The sequence below is a fragment of the Neolamprologus brichardi genome, chromosome 23 (assembly GCF_056152115.1).
Source record: "Neolamprologus brichardi isolate AB-2024 chromosome 23, ASM5615211v1, whole genome shotgun sequence".
NCBI lineage: Eukaryota > Metazoa > Chordata > Actinopteri > Cichliformes > Cichlidae > Neolamprologus > Neolamprologus brichardi.
In genome coordinates, this window is record NC_142125.1 from 10,778,549 (window position 1) to 10,804,869 (window position 26,321).

The window sequence follows — 26,321 nt, forward strand, 5'->3', positions numbered from 1 at the left end:
AGTTTTCTCCACTAAGGTACGAAATAAATTCTTCTTGCACTTCTTTAAATGGGACCGGTGTCAAAATCATAAACACTTTTATTTTATGGAGCTGGTTTTTAGATCCTGCCGAGCTTAATTCAACAAAAACAGGCAGAAACCTTTCTGATAAACAACGCTTCTCATTTCCTCACTTTAATGTTTTGAATACTGTGACTAAAGTAAAGGGTCTAAATCAGCGGTCTCAAACTCAAATGAGCTGTGGGCCACGGGTGGCACTGTCGTCTCATTGGAGGGGCCCTTTAGTGTTCAAGTAGTACAAAAAAACCCAGCCAAACAAACAACAAAACACTTTAAAAAAAATTCAGATTTTGTATAACAATTCAAAACTGCAAACATGAGCTTATTTTTTTTTCTCACTCTTAACTAACTGAAGCCTTTCATTGAACTACCAAAAAAAACACATTGGTTCTCTCGTTCTAGTCAGACATGCGGCAGCACTTCTGCTATACTTTTGTTTGTATTTAACAAAATAAAAATGCAGATATAAGTGTACACATTAGTTTTTGTTCTCTTACCTAACTAACACAGCCAATCCCTCCGCATGTTTGTACTCTCTGCTCATAGTTCCTTCATATGAAATTATTTTTGCCTTTTTAAATAACTTATTTTAACATTGCACTCAACAACAAACAAATCCTCCCTAACAAAAAAAGTCACTTCAAGGGCCAAATTGTGTTACATTTCTCACGTCAATGTACGGGCCGCAAATAGGGGTGACGTGGGCCGCAAGTTTAAAACCCCTGGTCTAAATGCTTGAGATCAGAGCCCCTCTCCACTGAACACCAGAGAACGGCCAGCTGCGCTCGGAGCTGCCAGCAGGGGGCGGCATACGGTGGGCCCGGTGAGGAGGACAGGCTGCCGGAGGTTTGCTGCCCTCCGCCGGCAGCTTCCCGGTAAATGTGCTCGGTGTCGGAGATAAAGGAGGAACCGCTCGGTCGCTTCCGGTGACTGAGAGCTCCGCGGTTTCTGCACGATCCCGCCGACGCACAACCCACCGAACGCCGCCCGCTGCATGTGCACGCGCACGCGGCAGCGCTTCGTGGTGTTGGCGGAGAAAAGCGTCAAGGTTCGTGTTTCCGTGAGCTGGTCTGACAGGGTTCCTGCTCCACGGTGACACAAAGCGCGGATAACGGCACGGCACGCTGTGGAACATAGAGAGAGAGAGAGAGAGAGAGAGAGAGAGAGGGGGGGAAGGCAGAGGGCGGTGGGGGGACGGTAAAGCAGCACAACGAGGAAACCAGCCGCGCAGCCGCGGACGCCTTCAGCTCGTTCTCAACAACCACCGGACACGGACCGGGAACGAGCTGCTCACACCAGGCCGCGCACAGGCTCGCTCCCTGAGACATGGGTGAGGATAACGGAGCTCTGGGTGAGGGTGGGGGGTGAGGGGGTGAGCGGCAGGCCTGTTGTCAAGTAGTTGGAAACAAAGGCCCGCCGAGCTCGTGAATCCACGAAGGGCGAGTTTCGGTTTCCTCTTCATCACGTGTGCACGCGCTTATTATCATTGAGCTCCTGCGGTTATGGAGGATGTAGGCTGCCATGACGCTGTCAGTAATGCGCGTTTGTTTGTTCCTGATCTGCCTCTGAAACACAGTCAGTCTACAAATACACACACGTAAACGCAGCAATCTGACATTCACAGCCTGCTGCATGAGAACACGGTTCATGCATTGTACCAAGCCAACATCCCAGTTTTGCTTTGTGCTTCCCTAGGGTCAGAGCCTCCCAGCTCTCCACAGGTGGTGGAGGATGGAGGAGAGGAGGATGAGGAGGAGCTGAGCGGAGGGGAGGAGGCAGACTTGCGGTCCAGCTCAGGCCGGGGCTCCCTGCTCACCCGCAGGGGCATCACCCTCAGAGTGCTCCTCAAGGATGGCCTGGTGGAGCCCGGGGACGGCGTGCTAGCCATACACTATCTGGTAATAACACGTAGCAGTTATGTGAACATGATTCTGACTCACCACAGTATGTGTGACTTGAAAGGAGGTCATAAACTCTTGCTTTCTCTCCTCCTGCAGGGTAAAAACTTTGTGGGAGACCTGCTGACTGATGGGAAAATCCGATGGGTGGAGACGGGCCAGATCTTCAACTCCCCCAGCGCCTGGGCGACTCACTGCAAGCGCCTGGTGAACCCGGCCAAAAAGTCTGGCTGCGGCTGGGCGTCGGTGCGGTACCGGGGACAGAAGCTGGTCCAGTACAAAACCACCTGGCTGCACAAGTACCAGCCCAGTGCCGACATGGTGAGAGGAGCATGACTGAAGGGAGCATTCCTAATATTTAGTGCTTCCATTACAAAATGTATTTTGTGTAAAAATGGGTTAGTACAGATTTCTAAGCCTATTTTATTATCCTTGCTTTTAGACTTTAAACTGAGTTTTTAATGTTCAAAGTCTAATAATTAAGTCATGACCTTGAGTTTCCTCTCACCTGTGTTACTCATGAGCACGTCCCTCGCTGCTCCTCTGGTCACATGACTTACAGGAAGTAATATCTGTGAGAGTATCACTCTTTCACAAAGCTCTTTTTCCATGTTTCACCGATGAGGTAAAGCACAACACATCCACCTTGTGACGCTTGTTCACAGTATAAACAACTCATATTTTTAGTAACTGTGATGAATACAAGAAAAAATTATCGTAAACACAGATGTCAAAGTAAAACTCAGAACAGGTATAAGAAATGAACAGTATTACTTAAAGCCTGAAGGTTTAGACATTTCTAAAATGATTACTTAGTAGACGTTATAAACATTTAAACCTTTACAGGATTATAATTTCTTAACCGTGTTAAGAGGTTAGTTTTTCTTTTCTTATCTAATACATGAAATTTCAGCTCTGGCAGTGAAACCACGTAAAAACTGCATGTTGTCGTGGTGTAACACAGAGCCAGCATCCATTGTGACATAAGCATCGTTATGTCCTGTCCAGCCTGTCGCCTGCAAATGAAATAAGACACTGAAACGATTTCAGAATGTAAAAATAAAAAATGGTGGTTAGCATTGTTGCCCCATAGCGAAAAAGTCCTCGTTCAATTCCACCAGGTCAGGGTGTTCCTGTGTGGAGTTTGCATGTTCTCCCCATGTTTCCGGGTACTCCGACTTCCCCCCACAGTCCAAAGACATAAAGTTAGTGGGGATGTTGTGAGTCTATTGTACTGTTGGATATTAAAAAAGAGAAAGAAAAATATACATATATATATAAACCAGAGTGTCCAGCTTCATGCCGACCACAGAGCCAGCCTTCCTGATTAGTTTTTCCAGCCTGGATGAGTCCTTCTTTATGTGCTGCTCCCCCAGCACACCACAGCATAGAACAGCACTCCGGCAACCACCGACTGGTAAAACATCCTCAGGAGCTTCCTGCAGATGTTAAAAGACCTCAGTCTCCCGTGGAAGTACAGTCTGCCTTGGCCTTTTTTATACAGGTGCTCTGTGTTGCATGAGCAGTCCAGTTTGTTGTTCAACCAAAGCCCGAGGTACTTGTACGTGTTGACCACCTCCACCTCCTCTTCCTCTGTCTGAACTGGCAGTGGACCTGCTCTGGACCTCCCAAAGTTCACAACCAGTTCCTTAGTCTTCGAGGTGTTGAGTTGCAGGTGGTTTGTGTGACTCCATGTGACAAAGTTCCTCACCAGACTCCTGAACTCCTCTTCCTGGTCATCCCAGATACACCCTATGATGGCCCTGTCGTCCGCAAACAAGTCAAGAAAGGATCCTGACCGTGCCTTTTCCCTTGTCCAGGTTTGAGTGGGCTCTGTGTAGGAGGTACAGGATGGTGTCCTCCACTCCGACATCCACCTTGTATGCGAACTGTAGTGGATCCTGGGCATGTTGTACCTGTGGTCGGAGGAGGTTGAGAAAGAGCTGCTCTAGAGTCTTCATAAGATGTGACATCAGTGCCACCGGTTGGAAGTTATTCACCTCATTGGGCTGGTTCTTTTTGGGGACGATGCAGGACATCTTCCAGAGGGCGGGCACTCTCCCCAGTAGCAGACTGAGGTTGAAGATTCTTTGTAGCAGCTCCCCAAGTTCAGCAGCACACGCCTTTAGCATCCTAGGACACACCTTGTCTGGGCCTGCTGCTTTCCTGGGGCGAAGCTTCCTCAGTTGTCTCCTGACCTGGTCCACTGTGACACTGGGAGTGGATTGGAAGTTTGAATGATTGTCTGTGTGTGTGTGTTAGCCCTGTGACAGACTGGCGTCCTGTCCAGGGTGAACCCCGCCTCTTTGCCCTAAAGACAGCTGTGATAGGCACTAGCCCACCCGTGACTCTGACAAGGATAAGCGGAAGAGGATGGATCGATGGAAAATCTTTTTAATCACACTTTGAAATACATTGTGTCCTTTTTTCAGACACTTTATTTATTAACAGCCTCTTAACCACGTCTGCAGGGTGACTTCGGGGACATTTTGTCTCTTAGAAAATGTAAATGTGAAAGCGAGCCCACATTCAAAAACTTTATTAACTTCCTGTAACAGGAGGAACACTTGACCCGTGTCACATTGTGAGGTGGACCAGTATATATTTTTCTCACAGTTTAAAATCCCCGGTTTGCAGAAATGTGGAGTGATGGTATAAGTACTCGGAAAGACCCTTTTAAACAGATGTGGTGTTAGAAATAAGGAGTGGTTCCAAGGTTCTGTCAAAGGGCGATCGAGCCTTTAAACGTATTAAAACAGGCCAGGTCGTGAAAATAGAATAAAGGTTGTGGTTTGACACGACAATTAGCTAGTGCTGACTCACATGCTGACGGGAAAAAAGGAAACATAAAGAAGAAATATGTGATGGTGAAATCGATTTGGAGTCTCTGCAAACAGGAAACGATGAAACATTCATTACAGTAAGGTAAATCCAGTGTAACCAGAACTTTATTTTGACATTTGTTTTACTTCCTGTGATGTCAGAGCTTGGTGAGTGAGGAAGATGATGACGAGGATGAAGAGGAAGGAAAGGCAGCTGTGCAGGCAGACGACAAGAACAAAAACACCAAACCTGGACTACATGGTACCATTTCCTCCTCTCCTCCTCCCTCCTCCCCCTCTCCTCCCCGCTCCCCTCCTCTCATCCTCATCTGTTCGATGTTACAGATGTGATGGTTTCACGGAGGACTGACAGAGAGAGAATTCCCGTCAGATATTGCACTTTGGGCACCCGAGATGCTGCCAGGTACCACCTTACCTGACTTCTTTCACAGCTCTGTGCATGAAGCGAATCAGAGTACGATGAAAGGTGTGCTTGTGTCCTCAGAGATCCACACACACTAGTGGAGCTGTCAGCCTTCTCAGCCATCAACAGGTTCCAGCCTTTCAATGTAGCCGTGTCCAGTAATGTGCTGCTGCTAATGGTACGCATTAAAACGCTTTCAAGCAGACCAGCTTCACACTGATCACAGGTAAAAGCTAACTTGCCCACTTCTCCCACTGTAGGACTTCCATTGTCACCTGACCACCAGTGAGGTGGTGGGATACCTCGGGGGACGATGGGATACCAACACGCAGCGTGAGTGCGACTTTATTCAACAAAAGAGAGCATAGTGATCAAATCCGCAGAACGCCGGGCTAAAGCTGTCCTCCTCTCGCTCTGTATTTCAGTGCTGACGGTCTTGAGGGCTTTCCCGTGTCGGACCAGGCTGGCAGACAGAGACTTGGCTTCCGCTGTTGAGGAGGAGGTAACGCACGCAGAGACACAGAGGTGGAAAAACCCACTTTAAACACTAAAAGCTGCAGTTTGCAGCCTGGCAGCACGCATTTCCAAAAAAATTGCACTTGAATCTTCGCCTGCAAGCTGAAGGTTGTTGCTGTTGATGTGTCTGCCTTTAAAATGATGTACAACAATGCAAGTGTTTAGTAGTTTCCTGCATCTAAGATGCGAGTCTTCAAATCTGAAGTCGAGCAGAAGCTACAGGAATCCAAAGACTCTGCAACCAAGTTGTTTTTGGCTTTGATGTCTAGCTGAGACTATCTTATCTCCTATTTTGCAAATACACCTTTTATTATAATGCAAAAACTCATATTTACTTTGAGTTTTAGTGTATTTTTGGATTGTATTGAGTCTTTATTTTAAACATGTTTAAATAGTATAAGAACAACAAAAGAGGAAAAAGAGACAAAGGAAAACAAAGCAATAAGCAATAATAAATAATAACTACCCCCTTTCCACTGTTTATTAACTCATAGTCTAAACTTTTTCTTCCTGTTTATGCCCTGTCCATCAGAAATTCTTCATTATAATTTGCTTCATGTATTTATTTATTTTTATAACCCCAGTAACACGTCAAATATGCAAATCTACGTATATGAACATACTTGTGCACCCACACCCATATATATATATATATATATATATATATCCCTATTGTGAAAATAGTGGGTGATCAGAGTCTTACCTTCTCCCTGTACTTTACAAACACCAGTAGCAACCATAGTAGAGAATGTGGGGTGATTTGTGGTCCAGAATGTGTTTTCCAGCTATTCTATTATCACACAAAGAAACTTATGTTCAAGAACTCTTTCAATTGCCACACCATCTATATGAATCTGCACTTCCCAAATAAGATGATTTTAATTGTACTTGGATTTAGTGATAGTTTGTTCCTGTCGTATTGAGCAGCTCCTTTAGATTCCTCCAGAACAAAAAATATTTGTGCCGTCCTCAAATTATACTAATTTTAAATCAGAGACCTTGCATATATAATTTATATAAATAATAAATCATTTTGGACCTAGTACAGAGCCTTGTGGAACACCACACACAATGTCCAAGCATGATGAGGAATATTCACCCAGCTTCACGAATTGTTTCCTGTCACTTAAGTAATTCTTCCCCCCAGTGCAGTAAAACCCCCCTGATCCCGTGCTATTCCACTTTATTAGTGTTGATTTACTGACTGTTGTATGTAGTGTGTATTTTGTATAGCTTGTACAGCACTGTAAATGGTAAATGGCCTGTATTTGTGTAGCGCTTTACTAGTCCCTAAGGACCCCAAAGTGCTTTACACATCCAGTCATCCACCCATTCACACACACATTCACACACTGGTGATGGTAAGCTACATTGTAGCCACAGCCACCCTGGGGCGCACTGACAAAGGCGAGGCTGCTGGACTAAATATCCAAATTCTAATCATGGCTGTGCGTGAAAATTACAATCTAAAGGCCTTTACACACTGAGTGTATCTGAATTTTAAAATGGGTATATAAAGAGAATTCATCCTCCAAAAAACGCACTGTGGTTTTAAAAAAATAAAATAAAAAAATAAAGCGTACATGAAGCGATGGTCCTTTTTTTTTTTTTTTCGAACAAGAGAAGGAAGAAACGGAGATTCGTCCAACTCTGAAGAGCAGGCAGCAGCAAGGGTGATTCCCTGGTTTGATCGGTTTGTGCTCCTGTTGGCAGAGTTGGGAGGAATCGTTTCAGCTAGCTGCGAGTCTGAGGTCGCTGTTTGAATATCATTGGATATTCAGTGCTGGTGCGCGTTTTAGCCCTGACCACACTTGTTACCACATGCAGTGATCCGATTGGTCAGGTCTGTTTATTCACGTGTGAAAAACTGGGGGAAAAAAAATGTAGCTTGATCCAAAAAAATAAATCTGCAAATTTGTCCTGTGAAATCACACAGTTGGTGTGAACGGCTGCATGAAGAACAGATGAGTCTGAAAAACAGTTTTAACACTGAGCATTTTCATGACTTTTACGTGTCCGGAGTGTAAAAGCCTTCAGGCTTACAAAATACAGCCAAGAAAGTCAGAGCAGTAGTTTTTCTGTGATTTCTTTGATTTGATCTGATAAAAATGAAAATTAAACGAGCCGTCCATCATTGTTTCTTTGTCGTGCTTGCCGTCTCAGATTTGTCAGAACCTGTTCATGCGTGGGCTGTCGTTGGTGGGCTGGTACCACAGTCACCCGAGAGGTCCGGCCCTGCCGTCGCTGCAGGACATCGACTCACAGATGGACCATCAGCTGAGGCTGCAGGGCTCAAACAACGGCTTCCAGCCCTGCCTGGGCATCATCTGTGGTACGTCCTTCATAACGGTGCTGCAGAAACGATCAGGTTCACTGAGTATTAATCGGTGCACTGCACTTCAGACGGGATGATGTATTTAAACTATTTATTTATACACAGTGAAGCCTGTTGATGGTCAAATCTACATGTTGATATAGGTTTGTGTTTGCAAACAGAAAAATATAAGAACTCTCTGAAACTGGCTCTGTGTCATCGCATTGGTGGCTGAGCTTTCATCTCTTTTCTCTTTCAGGTCCGTATTATCACGGAAATCAAGGCGTGGCATCAACAATAACTCCATTTTGGGTCGTACCGCCACCTGAGGTGAGTGCTGCAAGTGTTGAACTGGTCCCCTTCACCTAAACGTACAGCCTGGAGCCAGAACTGGCCCATCAAAGGGTCTCATAACGAGTTGTTCAGTTTCGAAGCCTCCCTGCTCACAGAGACGTTAGTCGTGGCCATCGTTGGCTCAGTCTACAGCGGCTCTGTACAGCAGCGTTTCTTTGTAATGTGGAAATTTCAGACGCGCTGCTCATCATCAGTTTGTATTAAAGTGTGACCGTTTTCAGAATAAACTCAAGCTTCTTAAGAGGGAATGGAAAAGTTTTTAGAGGTCAGCAGGTTAGGTTGCAGTGTCAGATGAAATGGGTTTGAGTTTTTCTGACACATGTGGTCTCTTTCTGCAGCAAAGACCTAATGACTACGGCATCCCAGTCGCTGTTGAGGTCACCTACGTACAGGACAACTTCCTCACCAGTGATGTTCTCAATGAGATGGTATGATACTGCATGATGCATTGTATGAAAAGACTGGAAAAAGCTTTGGTGATGCTGTAACTCATTAAAAAAAAAAAAAAAAACCTCTGCATAGATGCTGCTGGTCGACTACTACAGGGCAGCTCCTGACCTCGTCCAGTTCAACCAGTACTGGTGTCCTGATACGACCATGATGGACAAAATTAAGGTGAGTTAAAGTCTCACTGTTTACCTGATCAGATTGCAGGCAGGCTGACTGAGCTCGTCCTCCTCCTCAGGGCTCTCTGAGTTGCCACGCTCCCAAAGACCAGGCCTACTCTCAGATCCTGGAGCACGTCTACAGTCAGCTGGGGAGCATGAACTGAGCGGATCACTGTTGTTCACTTCAAACACCTTTTTTTTTTGCAGAGCTTGCAGGATTGGTGTGAAATACAATGTAAACCCTGCTTTACAAACATATAGATGCCTCGATTGCTTGTACGTTAGAGTGATATTTACCTGTTATACAGCATTATCAGACAAATACATTACAGTGGCTGTGATATTAGCTGCCCCAGAAGGTTGTTTTCATTAGGAGACCCAAAAAGTAGCATGTTAGAAAACATGAGACCATGCTCTTCTGCCTCAGCACGCTACTCAGAACCACGTTGCAGAAGACAAATCGGCCTTTTACCTTCTACACATGGACCTACAGTATGTGCCTGTCTGTGCCAGTAACCTGTGGCAATGAGCAAACATTGACAGATATATACAACGTGAAAATTTATGTCTTATAATTGCCTTTTATTGACAAAAGCCAATGGATCGGCGTTTGGGGAAAAGTGAAAAGCAGTGCAGAATCTACGACAGCGACCTGAAGTGTGCTCTGCAGCCGGGTTTGTGAGTGCATCAAGTCCGCTGTGCCACACAAGTTAATTTTTCAGTTCCACTAGTGAAGTGAACAGGTGTGTGTCTGTGTTTGTGCCAGCGTTTTGTGAACGTGCCCGTCTACTGTCTTCCTGTCAGGTTGTGTGAAACTTGAGTCCTGTTCGTTAGGAACACACATTTGCTTCCTCTCTACCTGTACTGTATTTATTACTGCCTGTGGATTGTAGAGGTACATCTTTGAGGACAGAGCAATGCCTTAAGCCTGCTGATTGATGATCCACGAAGCATTAAAATATACACACTGGAACTATTTAAACACAAGTGTGGGTTATTTTTTTCCCTTCAGTCTAAAACACACTGCTCCAAAGAAATGAAGGGACCGGAGAACAGACGGGCCAACACCAACAACGGATTCTGACCTGCTTTTGTTAGTGTCCTTGTTTTCAGTAACAGGAGATGGTACCTGCAGCCTATTCAGGCTGCACAGGTAGTCCAGCTCCTCTGTGCTGTCCCAACAATAGACCGGGCAGCATCTCCAGGTTCTTTCACGCTCGTCACATGGGCTCAGCGTGAACCCTTTATACCCCTTTAGAGTCCTGTCCAGCTGTCCTCAGGTTCTCAGTCATCTAGCTCATCGTAGTCTAAGGAGCTCGGAAAGAAAAGCGAGTGTGGGTCACAATTAGCCAAGGAAAGATGATAGGGTGGGGCTAGGTCTCACAATGGGCTCACCCAAAACTTTGGCTGATTGTGACCCTCACCTGTTTTCACACCTTGGCTCATGTGATTAGGTAGAAGATCAATAGGGGGTCCATGACATCTTGGGGACACTCCCATAGGGCTTAAAATCTGGGACTCTCCACCAGTTGCTCTTAGAACTGAAGAAGCTTCTCGGATGAAATGTTTTCAAGGAAACTTAAAGAAGTTCAGTCGCTTTTCTTTCTGAGCTCCTTAGACTGCTCATCTCCTGATATCTCCAACCATGAATGCTTCATCCTGGTGGAGCTGGATGGTTGCACAGGTACTGTAGGCTCCTCCTACCAGAGGAGACGAGGTCACTAAGGAAAAGTGAAACTACGGAAAAATGAGTCAGGAGGGATAAACAGGGTCTGTGGATCCACCTGTACCGGAGTAGGTTCAGAGCAGTGTGAACACGAACACACACACACACACACACACACACACACACACCTAGAGTGATGTACCCTTTTGTGTGCGTTTTCCATATAAAATCCAACATTAAAGCCATAATTTGACACCTCACTACAAACAACGGCTTCATTTAAAACTGTATTTATTTATTTTAAGAACGGGGAAATGAGGGGACAGGACAGAAGCATGTACAAATACTGTGATAATACAAGACACAATATTGTCGTTAAATTCTGTATTCATACCAAAAGTAAAAAGCAACTTAAATCTAAGATATACACGTACTAGGTGTAATATAGGACTACATGCAGAGATTAATTTAAAGGTTTTTAGGTCTTGTATATATAAAAAAAAATAATACTATAGAGAGTCAGAAGGATTTAACAGTGAAAAGAGCATTTAAGACTGATGAAACAAAGATGCAACCCTTTACGATGAGAAATGTTGAAACGGGATTAAAATCTCTGTGAGAAAGAGAGACAGTTTCCTTTGGTGGCCTGCTGACAAATGTCACATCAAGATATCCAGGAAACTGCATGTAGTGTCATCAAAATGTGCAGAAATATGCACAAGTGCATGTCCCCTTTACGCGGGAAGGTGACGACGATGAGAAAATGCAGTAAGACATTGTGACCATCGTAAGTCGTTAGGTTTTGGTTGCTGTGTAAGCTGGGATACTCCCCCTCTCTTTTCCAAAGGCACTAAAACAAAGACTTGGCTCTGATAACAGTGAGACCCAGACAGCACACCTCTGCTCACATTCACCCCGAACCTCATGTGAGCATCCAAGTGCAGAAGGGTCAAAGATGTAAACAGGTTAGACAGGAGTTGGTGTTTGGCAGCATGGAGTGATGGACCAAAAAGAAGAAACTGCACAGTGTATTCAACATTCAGCATCTGAAATCAGACGCACTGAAGAGAAAGGTTTGCTAACAAAGGTTCTCCAAAATAATCCAAACGGACAACCGCTTACATGCACATTTCCCTCAATGGTTCCCTTTTACTTCCACGTTATTCCCTCAGACTGTACAGGGTGTATTGGATTAGACTCCACTGACAGGTGTGCACCGAGGCCAAATCCAGAACAAGAAGCCAGCCTTGTCTACACAGTCTGCCTCCATCAGCCCTAAACACACTAACCAATCACGTGAATCAGAGCCCGTGAGCCGTCAGAAAGACGGGGCGCGAGGACGTTTCTGAGCTAAGACGACGTTGGCGTGACAGAGAGATGGACGCTGCCAGCAGCGTTGTCTCTGCGTGTAGCCGACGGGTGTCTAAAGTGGGCCGAAAGGCTGAAAAAAGGTTAACATACTTAACAAACAGGCCAGAAATGTTATAAAGTATGGCTGTTGTACAGAATCATTAAACAAACAGGCACGCTGAGCGATATGTTTCTATTGCATTTTATAAAGTCTCCTGCATCATCTCCTCAGCAGAACACACCGCTCTGCTCTTCCACACATCGGACAAGCGCAACCTTCGGGTCTGTGTGACGCCGGAGATGTCCGTCACACACATCAATCTCATTTGAGGACAAAGGTGCAGTTGCAACATCCTCTCACACGTTACCAGCTGAACTTTACTAAGATACCATAGTCAGCTGAGCGGACACCGATCAAAGACTAGAACGGAGTAAGCGTGAGTGCGGCTGCACAGCCTGACAGGGATAAAACAAACAGGTCGTTACGCAACAGGGGAAACCTGAAAATGTTCAAAATCTGAAAAGAATTTGGCTCAAGTTTATCATTAAAATATCAAAGCAGTATTTTTTTTTTTTTTTTTTTTTTTTTTTTTAAATACAGCTAGTTGTGTGTGGTTCCATCTCAGTTTACTAATTCTCAGTCATGCCAGCAGGTGGCATCACCAGGCACAAACCAGTCCACAGCTGAAGTGAAAACCAGCAGTTTTCACTTTGAAATGAGGAAAATGTTCAGCCAAGTTATGCATGACCCCCACCCCACCCCTCTTAATCTGGTGACCAACCTGAGTTTTAAACAGACTGCAAATACAAGAAAACGATATGAAAGAGTCACCCCGACCGCTCCAATTACCCACATTAATTTTTTCTACATTATTAATTTGTTGTTAGAAATCCTTACAAATTGTTTCATCAGTTAGTCCTCGATACGCTTCTTGCTGTTGGACAACAGATCTCCATGTGAAACGCTGATATTCTGGTCGGGTAGTTCTTCGGGACTCCAGGTGACCAAAAAGTGCTCTGTGATGATGACATTGGAGCCGAAGGTGAAAAATGAAACCTCTGCGGACCATCCCTCCACTTCGCTTCGCTCTCTTCTCATTCTACCTTCTCTCCCCTCCTCCTTTACATCAGTCTCCTCCTAGCTCCCTCTCTTTGCATTAGTGTGGCAACGGCACGAGGACCTCGACGTAGTTGAGGGGGAAGAATCCCGATTGGCCGTTCAGCGTGCCCTCGTACCAGTTCTCGTCGATCTGATTGGTCAGGGTGATGACGTCGCCCTCGCGGAAGCCCAGCTCTCCGTCGTTCTCGGGCTCAAAGTCATACAGCGCCTTGCAGCTTGGCTGTTCCGGGGCTGAAAACGACCAGCAAACAGAGCAGAGATGAGGAAAAGGTTAAAGGTCACAGACTGTCAATTCGAGGAAAAGCAAGTCACAGCAAACATCAGTATAACATTAGTAAACGGTGCTCACGAGACGTTCTGAACAGACTAAAGCATAAAGAACTTCCTCTGACAGCAGCTTTCCAAGACCAGATCCTCCCTCTCGCTCTCTGTGACCTCACTGAGATCAGCAGCAACGAGGAGGCTCAATGCACAGACAAACTGGGCTTTTTCTCTGCCACACAATTTTCTCATTGTATCTGGCTCAACCCGCAGACTGCTGGGACGGCTAGAGATGGGAAAAGATTTGGTCAGCCATTCTCTGGTCTTCATCTGTTTACAAGAGCAGCAACGCAACACAAACTATAAATGGAAAAGGACCGACTGCTTCTTGTATTTACAACCCAAAACACAGGTGCTGATGTCTAGAGAATCAGATCAGATGAACTCTCCTTCACCGTCACACTTTTTGTGAAAGCATGAAATTCTTTCACAACTATCTGAGCTCACGTGTTTACAGTAAAGCGTTCACACACGGACACACACAGATGATAAATGATGCTCGCTGCACTGTGCAAAACAATGATGAATGGAAAAAAAACAAAACAAAAAACCAGACAAGTTTAAAAAAAAAAAAAAAAAAAAAGTTGCAAAATAAATATCTAACACTGAACACACTGCTGAGACTCTAAAACTGTGCTGAACACGGCTGATTTAGTACCGATTCACAAATGAAAACAATCCTTCATTCAATCAGATGTGCTGTCCTGTAATGTTAACTGGTTAAGTTACATGGGGACAGACATTATTATTTATTAAAAAGGTCACACATAAACAGTCAAAGCCACACCCACAGGCCTTTTCAGAGCCACAACAAACCCTGTCAGTTATTTGTGTTTTATGCTTCCACGACATGCAAATTAAGACATGGAAACAGGACGCTTCGCTGTGCACAAATTAAATATCACATACAACGAACGAGGGCCAACATAACTATAGTTTTACAAACCAGTTATGATGTGTTTTTTCCATGCAGAGACCAAAGTGTCTGTATCTGGGTTACATGTTTGAAGGTTTACATGTACTCATGCTTCTGTGTTCACCTCTAAAACCTAACTGAAAGGTCATTACAATACAGATACAGCAAAAAAAAAAAAAAAAACATTTGCAGATTCAGGAAGTCAGTCATTTTAAACAAAACCACATACTCGCTGCTGTTTTATGCATAAACCACTATCTGTTCAACCAATGAAAAGCAGCTTTTGGTCCACTTCCTACATTTCACCCTAGAAGTGAGCGCAAACGCACACACACCAGTTTAAAACAATTGAGAAACAGCACCACACATAACCGGTGACTCACACAATCCTTGTGGCCTGGTCAAGTGAAAAGTCGCCTCTGATGATGTCACAAGGAAGAGGAACAAGGTCGGTTGGAGAAAGGCCGGAAAGATGACACACACACACACACACATGCACGCACGCACGCACACACCCCATGCTGTCATGATCACCAACTCAGTGCCATCATTTTTAAAAAACCTCACTCACACAGCAGACAAACGGAGATGCTCACTGGACTCAGTGGCGCTTGTTTGTTGAGCAATCCTGTTGGCAATGCCAAGAACTTTCAGTTGACTTTGTGTCAGATTTGTAAGGACTGAAGTTTATTCGGGCACACTGCTTCGGTTTAGCCCATCTGCTGTGTCGGCACAAACAGATGGAGGGTTAGCTGTTAAAATTCTGCCGGGGCGGCTCATTTTTGGTGCTTTAATGCAGCTTTGAAGCTGGAAGCATGAACACAAAACAATAAAGAGACAGTACTGCTTTTTCTTTTGCCAAGATGCCATCTTTTGTTACTCTGTTCACTGTAACATGGCAACGTGTTCACACTGAACCTTTTTTTAAGTCCTCTTAAAAGGTTTCTTACCCGAGATGCGTGACGGGGGAGGAGCCATGGGGGTCGAGTAGCCTCCATTTGAATGGTTGTTGTCTCCAAAGTCAAACACGGGTTTGGGTTTGGGTGTGTATTCACGTCTTGTTCGAGACTGAGCTTCATTCATCCTGTTCAAAAATATGAACAAATGCATCTTCCACAGCACGTTGAAAGGCATACGCAGAAACCTGCACAGCTGCGCTAAATCATCGGGTTTCATTACTGCACCTGTCTCCGAGTTTGCCTGAAAGCTCCTCCAACACCTGCACGGCCTGTCTGTGGTACTGCAGCTGGGACTCCACCAGAGACGACAGCTGGCTCACCTGCTCGATCTACACACACAGAGTTCGTCTTTGAGTTTCACCTCTTTTGTTTATTATGAACTGATTTTTACTATGAAGCAATTCAACTTTCCACCAACTGCTAGTTTCCAACGTCCAAAATTACAGACGCACGCCACAGATCGGAGGACACCAGAGAAATAACAGGAAATATTTCATACTTCATCCCAATTAGCCCACTCATCCCCGTCGACCAGCCTTCATTACTAAAATGAATTCTTCAACTGAAGTGATGCATTATTAGTTTGATTATTATGAATAAGAAGTACTGAACCATAAAGGGATTAAAGGTCGTGACTGTTAAACTGCAGGTGTTAGCAGGCTGTCTTCAGTGTTGCGCTGAATGGCTGTGCTTTATCAGTTTTTACAGGTCCAGCTACTGGAACGCGTGTTTGTTCTGTGGGTGGGTTGTATTTGACCAGGTCACGGAGCACTACAGTTTTGTATAATACAGTAATATCAGCATCAGATCTAAAGAACCACCAGGCTGAAAATGTCCACAGTTATATTTTTGAAATATTTAGAGACAGAAAAAAGTGGATTCAGGAACAGGATTAAGGATCAGGCTTAAGCTCACGTGTCAAACACGTTTAATAAATCCTTACGTCGGTCTCCAGCAGGTTGTACATGCTCATCTCAGCCACTTCCTTTGACTCGTGAAACTTCTCCAGAGCCTGTCGAACCTCTTCGTCCGGGATCTTTCCCTGACGTTTTTTCTTGTAGTCGTAGTCCAGGCGACGCCCTTCCAGCTTCTTCAGATAGTGCTGCAGAAAATGTACTGTTTCGTTTTGAAACTGGCCCCACTGACTTTTGTCATTTAAAATGCTAACGTTAGCAGTCAGGAGTTTCAGATGGACGCTTTAGGTATTTCATTGAATATTTTACAGAAACAGCAATCGTGCAGCTTCTTCAAACTTGAAGAAGATATTTAATAAAAGACATTTCCAGTGTATGATACCTGGATCTCTCTCAGGTCCTTGTCACAAAGCCCTTGCAGTGGATCAATAAAGTTCTGTTTGACATCAATGTCTAGAGAGTCTTTGACTTCGGCCAGCCTCTTCATGGCCTCTCCTACATCGACCAGAGCGCCACCTTAACCACACACAGAGACATTGAAAGCGGAGATGTGATTTTAGAGCTGAACTGCAGAGACATGCGGCATCCAAGCACACAAATCAAAGTATTTCAGCACACGCTGGGTAAGCTTTGGGTCCGCTTAAATTTATCACACCCAAAAGCACCACAACCACGCACATCAAAACCACTAATGACTCACAGAAGTGCTATTCTGACATGAAAATATGACACTAAACCAGAATACAGACACACATCTTACCAAAGTTAGTGTCCTCTCCAAGCTCCCGCCCGTACTTGGCCATGCACTCTCCCAGCAGCCCTTCAGCCTGAGGATAGCCCGGGTTGTTCACCTGACCGCGAATCTTGGACATGGTGTTCAGCATGGACAGTTTGGCTCGTGATGCTGTGAAAATAAAGGAAATGGAGGTGAAACTAACCAGAGTTTAAATAATCTAAGCAGCTGCAGGGAAACCGGTCTTCTCCTCACCTGGGTTAGGCTGAAGGTACTCTGATGTTTTGGAGATCACCTCTACCACTGCTTTACTGGTCACGTCCACTTTCTGTAGAAACACACACACACACACACACACACACACTCGTCACACATTTGCATCAGAGCCCCAGGTCAGAGACCTTAAACAGCACAGAGAGAAAGAGGAGGTATGCTAATCTGTTCCTGTTTTCAAACACACTTTTGTCACAGTAACAAGATAAATATTATAAGTTTGCATAAATCCAATATACAGCCAATGAATCCCGACTGGAAAGCCTGGATAAGACACCGAGCTGCCCAGGGCAGATCCAAACCGCTCAGCCGTGTGTAGTCCATCCAGCACGCATCCATCGGTTCACTGTGACACCCAACGTAGCACGCAGGAAGCTAACAGTAAAACCAAACGACTTTGGAAGTACAGTACCGTGGAAACGTATTTGGCCCTTCCTTTATTACCTTGGTTTTTCCACGTTTGTCACACTTACATGTTTCAGATCAAACAAATTTTGATATTAGACAAAGATAACTCAAGCAAATACAAAATGTAGTTTTTAAAGGATGATTTCATTTATTAAGAGAAAAAGGTTATGTAAACCTACCTGTCCTGTGTGCAAAAGTAACAGCCCCTAAACCTGATAACTGGCTGTTCCACCACCAGGCATTTGTGATGCCTTCAGTGAGTCTTTCACGTCACTGTGGAGGAACTTTAGCCCACTCTTCTTTGCAGAAATGCTTTAATTCAGAAACATCGGGGGGTTTTCCAGCATGAACGCCTGTTTAAGGTCACGCTGAAGCAGCTCAGTCTGATTTAAGTCCAGACTTTGACTCGGACACTCCAAAACATTTATTTAGCCTTTCTGAGCCAATCAGAGGTGGACTTGTCATGGTCCTGCTGCCCGAGTTGTTCTGGTTCTTCTGTGACCTCCTGGGTGAATTTTGGTAGGCCGGTCACTCCTGTAAAGGTTCAGCACCTTTCCCAGTTTCTCCATGTGTGAATAATGGATCTCTCTGTGGTTCACTGGAGTCCCAGAGTCTCAGAAATGTCTCTAAACTTTTCCAGACTGATGGATGTCAGTGACTTTGTTTCTCGGCTGTTTCTTCAGATCCTTTAGCCTACTTCACTTTGTCAGACTGCTTCTATTTAAGTGATTCAACAGGTCCGACAGTGATCAGGCCTGGGTGTGGCAGTGAAATTAAATTTAGCATTGAGAAATGTGGTTAACAAAGTTAATTTATGATTTTTCTTCCCACGTGTTCTGGATGTTTTTTTCCCCTTAACCATTTAAAAACATTACTAGCCCTGCAACAGGCCCATTTTATAAGCCCTCTTTAGATAACCTTAAATAACGTAACTCAGTTACAGTTTGTGCTACAGACAAAATTCAAACAGTTTCAGAAAAAATTGAATTATTTTGTAATTTTACAGCCAAAATTACTGAATAAGTCCAGGTGGCCTGTATGAGAAAGGGAAATAATCATCGAAAAACTGCATTTTGTATTTACTCAAGTTATTTTTGTCTAATATTAAAATTTGTTTGATGATCTGAAAACATGTCAGTGGGATAAATATGCAAAAAAGAAAAAGAAAAAAAAAAGAAATTCACTCCAGCTACAGCAACAACTTTCACTGTGAGTTCATGTCATGCTAGTTTAAAACACTCACAGGAAAACTGTGTTTAAAGGTCATGCATAAAAGAATGACTCCCAGGCTCTTCCACACAGTTACACTTTATTAATTTAGCACTGGTATGAGATGGGTTTGTCAGATACTGCAAGTAAAGGTATCTCAGCACTGGAAAAAGTTTGATCGGTATATTATATTGTACTGAGATGCATCTACACATGCTGCTCTACGCACTTTCCACTGGATTTATTCATGATGAAAGTTTTGCCCTGAAACATTTCAGATAACGGTTAAAAAACATTCCCAAAGAGACGTCTTTCACTTGTTTTGTCTGCACAACCGTTTGAAACCCAAGGACATCAGAAAACCTGGGAAGCTTCCACCAGTGACATTTCTTTGCCATTTGTGCCTAAAGTGGGCCCAAATGGTATTTTTCAGCGCCGGTTCTCAATCAGGATCGGTTTATAAAGATTTACTTTTTCTTTTTTCTGAGACGTGTGCAACATATAGCAGATAAACTGTTGACCCTGTATGATAGGATCACATAACGCTTTCCATGGCATGTAAATACAAGTCAAACAAAAATAACACAATAATGCTGCCTGTGTACTCGGTGAAACCACACAGGCCTTCAGCTTCAGCATGTTTCTCTGTTAGACTACACAAGGATGGCTCTCTTACCCGTTCCAAGTCTCTGAAGTCATCATCTAGTTTGGTTCCTTCTGCACCTCCAACTTTCTCACTCACCATCTAGAGGGAGGAAGGGAGGAAGAGGATTGAGAAAACAAAAGCACAAATTCATTAATGTTGCTCATAAGGTTTTGATTTGAACAGATAAACAAGCTGAAGCACATCTTTAATTTATCACTGCCTGCTCTGTGATCATACACCCAAGAAGACGGGTCGGTGCCCGCTAGCATGGCGTGCTATATGCCCGGTCCTAACCTTAACCTCGGGTGACTCAGAACAACAGAGAAGCTTGCAGTAATACCACAGAAATCTCACAAATGCATGAAAAATGCAATGTTATGCTATTTCAAAGTAGATCTTGTTGATGTTGACAGCATGCAACTATCTTAGAGAGCTCACTTGGATTTTTGTCTGTGGTCTCTGATCATGCTAAGAAATGAAGGAACTACGTTACTGTGCAAGTACTGCTGTACATTCTGTTTTCTAATAATCTACATTTCTGAGGAGGCTGAATTCAATGAAAGTGCTAATTCTGTCTCTTTAATGCGCTGGAGCGACTTCAAGATAATAACCCACAGGCTACATGGTACCATATTGAAGCTTTTCAAAGCAGAACAGGGAGCAAAACTAGGCCTAATATCACCCGGAAGCCCTGTTGTGCAAAGACGAAATCCAGCCACAATGACTAATTTGTGCTCTGTTTGTGGTTCTGCTATGATTCCAGTCAACAGCAATAAAACTGTGAGAGCAATAAAACCTGGATGTGAAGAATCTGCTTTGCTCTTGTGTGCTGAAGTTCTGAGGAAAGTTGCAACAAGCTCTCTGTTAATTGTTAATTATTTCACCATGCAGTAATAACAGAGGGAGACATTTATACCGTCTGCACAGTTAATGAAACACAGGAAACGTCACAAGCAACGAATACGTGATTTTAGCTACACATGTATGACCTGGATCTCATTTTCAGCCACCCCCCAACTCAGAGCACCCTTTTAGGGAGTGGCTTAAGTACAAAAGGTCAGCAGCATAATTAAGGTAATGAGTTAATGAGTCGTGAGGCCTTCATAGCCGGCGTCCGTGCAGTCTGCTGACATTTCAGAAATATCTTTTAAACCTTTTTGATAAGGTACAGTAGATGATAACGCTAAAGACCCATATGCACACAGTGGATCCAGTCTATGCTATGTATCCATGTATATTATTAAAACAGCCCTCACTCAATTAAAGGCTGATCAGTCAACCTTTTCCTACGGTAATCTACTCAGAGACATACAGTGTTCCTGACCTTAAGCCTCTTTGGCACATGAACTCTGGTCGGGACACTGTCCACAGTGACCCTCCCACATGTAGCACCCAGCGGGAGACAGTCTGCCTCAGCTGGAAACACTCTGGCTGGTTTTAACGGGGATAGATGAAAAACACAGCAACCTGCTCTTGCCTAAGCTGGTCATGAAACCATCAGCAGCTGTTTGAAGTCACTTCCTACATGACTTAAAACTGCTGTTTGTGATCTTTATGTGATAACTGGAATCACAGAAACTTCCTCGTGTCCATGACAAACTTTGCCTTTCATCTGTTTCACTGAGGTTATCAGGTTTCAACACAAACAGAATAACCACTGCAACACGTCCGCATCTCAGCTGTAGCTCTAACAGCAGTCTGGTATCCTCAGGCTTTACTTCTGTATGCAGAGATCACAAGACCAGGGCTTGGTCACAAGTATAGATACAGCCTCAACTCAGGACCTACACAGCACTGCACAGCCCTCCTTTATCCTGGGTACTTCTATCTGCTTTACACACTTTGGTAAAGAATTAAATTCATAATGGGGAACTCGGCTATTTTTATTACGTCGTTAAATCTTATTCCTTTGCAGCTCTGTTGGCAACATTGATTGGCAACTAAACAACACCTCAGCTCTTCTCCTGATCCAAGCGTCGTCTTTACTGTGAGTGTAACATCATTATTTACATGCACACAAACATAAAGAGAAGAAGCTAAACAGCATCCCCAGAAAAACTCTATCACAGCTAAGTTTTGGTATAAACAGCTCACAGTGCTACACAGAGGGATCAGCCTGTGCAACGTATCATGTTCTTCACAATGACTCGGTGTTAGTTAAATACCTGCACATTATCACAAGGTTCAAGCTCTTGTTTGGCTTAAGATTACATCAAGATGGCAAATCCCAAAAGTCTGGTTTGCAGTTAAAGAGACAGTTGGTGGAAAAAAGTTATGATTCTCAGGTAGTTGAAACTCAGTCACAACGAACTGTTATGGAGTTAAAAGTCAGAAGTCGGATGATGTCTTACGTCATTTTTACTCTAAGTAAAAAGCTTCTAAGGTTTGTGCTTTTAATTATTTTTACATCCTCCTCTATTTAAAATTTAAACTCCAGCTCCCTCCAGGCTATACCTGGTTAATAATTTCACACCTAATGCATACAACAGCCTGCTGGCTCTGCTGGTGGGTAACACGGATATAATACTCATGGTAACAGGCAAGATCAGGAGCCCTTACGTCCTCCAACAGAAGCTAGCTGGCAGATGCATGGCACTCTTCCCTCCTTAAATTAGCTTCCAGTGAATTTCAGATTTTAAAACTTTATCACAATCAGCTGCATATTGGCTAACTGCAAGCAGAAAGAATCCAGGTTCAAGTTCAGAAGGAGACAAATCTCTCGAGGCCAGCATCACGAAGGGCATCCGGCGTAAAACTGCCAAATCAAATACAAACAGATCTACTTGCTGTGAAAGAGGGAGCCACTTTCTTATGTATCAGCTGTATATGAAGCTCTACATGGCCAGGTTACCGATCTTACGGAGGCCTATTTAAGCAGTGACCGCCTTTAATCATCCAACAAACGTCTTCTGACTTCTGACTCAGAAGTCGCTTATGTGAGACAGTAGCAGCCAGACTCTGCAGCAGCTGCCCTGAAGCCATCAGGCCGTCTGAACCAGCTTTATGTGGCTGCTGAGCACATAATTGTTTGAGTCTATCTTCCTGAAGTTTCACGTACTCATAGATCTTTGTCTTATCCTGGATAATCATTCTGACACTCTGTCCTCGGCCTCCTGCCTTTCGCTTAGCGTACAGTCTCAGGGTGAAACCCTTCATGCATGATAATACGCTTGATGTCAGTGGCTTCTCTCCTCCTTTGGCCCTGGTCAGGATTCAAACCCCCCGATCTATTGTTCCAAAGACGGTACTGCCGACTAAAGCAGCAAATTAAGCCGATGATGAATCAGAGTACTTTATCACACTGGTGTCAAACTTGTACAAAAATCAGAAGCTGCTAAAAGTAGTCTTACTCAGTGATTCCCAACTTAATGCTCAACTCTTATCGATCAAAAATATGATCTCATAATATCATCATCATGAGTCACGTTTATCCAAATCACATTTATGTAATTTTGTACAAAACAAGTCAAATGTGGGAAAAAAATCCCACCCAATCGTCCAAGAACACTCCGATTTCTTTTTATTTGTAAGCATTAAAGTACGACTATACTTGAAATTTATTTTGGCACAGAATGAAATGATGGCTAAGAGATGAGCCTGCTATCAAAGTGAAGGTATAAGGGAGGCCTTGTCATACACTATGACTTGTCCCGAGTAGCCACCAGCTATCCCACATGCCGTTATGACCCGTAAAAATGCACATTTTCTAGTTTTCTCCAGCAAATACAAACGATACGAATGTTTGTTTCTGTTACTTCACGTCAAAGACATTCGCTATTAAAACTATGGTTTATCTAATGATAATAATTCTTAGATGGACTAGCTGTAGAAGGGAGTTTTTTCTGTGCCTTTCAGCAGTAAGAACATCATGCACACACAGGCAAAAATAAAGGACTGTCTATTTATTTAAACACCAATGCCAGCATCCTTTCACCGGCACGCTTTACCAAAAATTGACTTTGAGTGATAAAAAGCAGCTCTGGGATTATACGGCAGATGAAATATCGCTCCTATAAATGGTTTTAATCCCAGATGAAGTCTGCATCAAAATGTAATCTCCTTTCACCAGTAATCTAATCCTTTGAATGCAGCGTCTTAATACCGAGTATCATGAGCTAAAAAGAATAACGTTGGCTGATGTTTCTAAGCCTGCACTGTGGTCCAACAAAATGTTTTTATAGAAACATTTTTAAGATGACAGATAATAATAAGCACTGCATATCAAGACTTTCTCCTATGACTACTCACTCATTAATACCTCCTAACTGCACACTAGAATCAGCCAAGTTTTGTTTTATTAAACTAACAAAATAAACGATGCAAAAGGTGTCTGATATTTGCCTCTTGTCAACCATTAAATCACGTGAAGGTTGATGTATTCAGAGTTACTCTCACATGAAAGTACTTTGCTTTCTAAGTATCTAAGTATTCATTCAGTACTAAAAACTCGTCCCACCCAGAATTTGTAGGAGAACATCCCAGGCTTGAAGATTTTATCTCGTAAAACGAGTACAAGTGAAAGAGAGACGTTAAAAGAGAAAAACAAGCAGATGAGAGGAGCGAGGCACAGATATCATTTCCACAGCCAACTTCCTGCATGCCTCCAGTGTAGAAAATCTGAGCTATGTGACTGTTATTGACTCTCATGGAGTTTTGGCAACAGGAGCAGCTGCAATGCAGTCAAATAAAGGGAAAGCGCACTCTTTCCACCTCCTTTCTGGGGTCACTTGCTAATGCACCAATCCACTTAATCTCTTCTCCTAATGATTTTCAGTAGAGTAAGAGCTGCTAACCTCGACACGAAGCTTCTAAATCATCTTATTTTCCCCGTTAAACGCAAACCAACAGGGATCTGAGTCTGTTCCTGACAGGAAGCTGGGGCAGAACCCAAATGTCTTTCCTGCTTAGATCAGCAGGGTAGGAAGAAAAGCGCCTCCAAAAAACCCTCTCAAACCGTCCCCTCCCATCACTGAGAGCTGGCCTAAATTAAAAACATTCACACCGAGGCTCAGACGCCAGAATCATGACTTTTACATTTCTAGTGCAAGTAGTGGCATTTTTTAATCACAGTGGTCTGTAGTGGTGTGTTGTTTACTCCCCTCAGCTGCCAAAAATACCGATCTGAGCCCAACCTAAAAATCACCGCTGGAAAAGAGACAGCTGTGCCGAAAGCAGACATTCTGCAGGTTACACCGATGGAGATGGAGTGGTTTCAGTGCATTCTGTAAACTCGGACTGAGTTCCAACACTTTTGTTTTAAGTGAGAGCTCTGACTCACCCGGAGATTCCCTGCGGCACAGCTAATGTTTACCACAGGATACCGAGTCAGAAGCTACAGAAGACAGATTCCCTGAGACTGTCTGATACCTGCGGACCACGCAAGCGGTCTTAAAATTAACCTCACATCGGCCAAAGTTAGTTAGTTAGTTAGTTAGGATGGTTTAATAAAAGTAGACAGACACAAGCTAAGTGTTAAACCCACAGAAACAGTTCACGCTGACACGGACAGTCTACTGCTGTCACCACAAACTAACACAACAAACTCTTACAAACATTAGCTCACCGCACACCGTTAGCACATGCTAACGAGGCTAGCCGCTAACGGCAAGAAAAGTTTCGCAAACCTGGCTGGCTTTGTAAAACTGCTTCTTCAAGCCCGCTACAGACATCTTGAAGCCTGTCTTGTCTTCAGCTTCCAACCGAGGTGAAAAAGGTTGCGGTATACGTGAAGTTGGCGATATAGTTTTTCAGAAAATGGGCCAATGCGAAGAGCGTGTCGGGAAAATCATAGGACCGCACAGCCGTCACTCCAAGTCGGGACACGCCAACTGACCACGTCCACGTCGAGAGACTCTTCGCGCTGTCACGGCAGATAACGGGGCCCACGGAGCCACAGACAGCGGGATCAGCACTCTCCGAGCTGAGAAAACCCACAAACGTTACGACTCAATACTACCAGCCCGCCTTACACAGAACGCCAAAGCCGCACGGCCCTTTTTCAAAGAAATAATCAGTTTCCGAGAGTGCGGATGTTTTGTTGGCGAACACTGCCCCCTGCTGGATGGAGCAGGAAAACGCAGGCTGCTAGTGCTCTGGTCGGGTGTAATTTGATCACATACACACAATTTTAAGTAAATTCTATATTTTTATGTCTAAAAACTACAATTTCCTCGAGGTAGAACCTGAGATTAGGAAATAAACCAGGAGTTTCAAAATGTACTAAAGACGCTCTGAAGAATTTTACATTCAGTGGGATATAAAATATTTATAAAACCAAATGAAGAAAAATAATGTGTCTGTTTAAAAAAAAACAAGCAGTAAGTTTACAAAGCTACTACCAAATCTCAAAAACATTTAAATTTAGACAGTGCACTTGTTTATGATTCAAACACAAGTATTTCTGATTTGCTTTACATTTCCATGCTTGTACTGGGATGCATTCTATTCAAGTCAAGTCAGCTTTACTTGTCCAAAGTGCTGAACAGAGGGACAATGTAGTCAAAATAAAAGAAAGAATTTAAATAAATGAGATAAAAAAAAAAAAAATTTACAACATCTATACATGCATATATGTGCACATACATATACACACACACAGGACCACACATGGACATGAATACATATATACATATACACATGCATGCATCATCCATCAAAGACCGAATAGACCAGCAGCCAATTTCAAAGTGATCTGAAAGCCTGTGAAAATAAGGAGGTTTGATTTAAAGATTTCCAAATAGGAGGCAAGTCTGTTCCAGAGTCTCAGAGGAGCGGCGGCGAAGAAACTGTCACCTTTAGATTTTATTTGGC

General features: G+C 43.7%; 2 protein-coding genes across 2 annotated transcripts; one reads left to right on the forward strand and one right to left on the reverse strand.

Annotated features, from left to right (window-relative positions):
- The first annotated feature begins 878 nt into the window (after positions 1-878).
- Positions 879-9,983, forward strand: mpnd (MPN domain containing). Its single transcript, XM_006790311.2, has 13 exons — positions 879-1,390; positions 1,756-1,958; positions 2,058-2,279; positions 4,943-5,042; positions 5,126-5,204; positions 5,286-5,382; positions 5,465-5,537; positions 5,630-5,706; positions 7,884-8,052; positions 8,294-8,364; positions 8,727-8,816; positions 8,911-9,003; positions 9,074-9,983. Exons 1-13 carry the CDS (start codon positions 1,387-1,389, stop codon positions 9,158-9,160), a joined length of 1,365 nt encoding a protein of 454 aa, XP_006790374.1. The 5' UTR covers positions 879-1,386; the 3' UTR covers positions 9,161-9,983.
- Positions 9,984-10,936: 953 nt separating this feature from the next.
- sh3gl1b (SH3-domain GRB2-like 1b) lies at positions 10,937-25,537 on the reverse strand. Its single transcript, XM_006790312.3, has 9 exons — positions 25,136-25,537; positions 19,542-19,610; positions 17,231-17,303; positions 17,003-17,146; positions 16,625-16,758; positions 16,272-16,430; positions 15,554-15,657; positions 15,320-15,453; positions 10,937-13,363 (listed from the first exon to the last, which is right to left on the reverse strand). Exons 1-9 carry the CDS (start codon positions 25,178-25,180, stop codon positions 13,170-13,172), a joined length of 1,056 nt encoding a protein of 351 aa, XP_006790375.1. The 5' UTR covers positions 25,181-25,537; the 3' UTR covers positions 10,937-13,169.
- Positions 25,538-26,321: the final 784 nt, after the last annotated feature.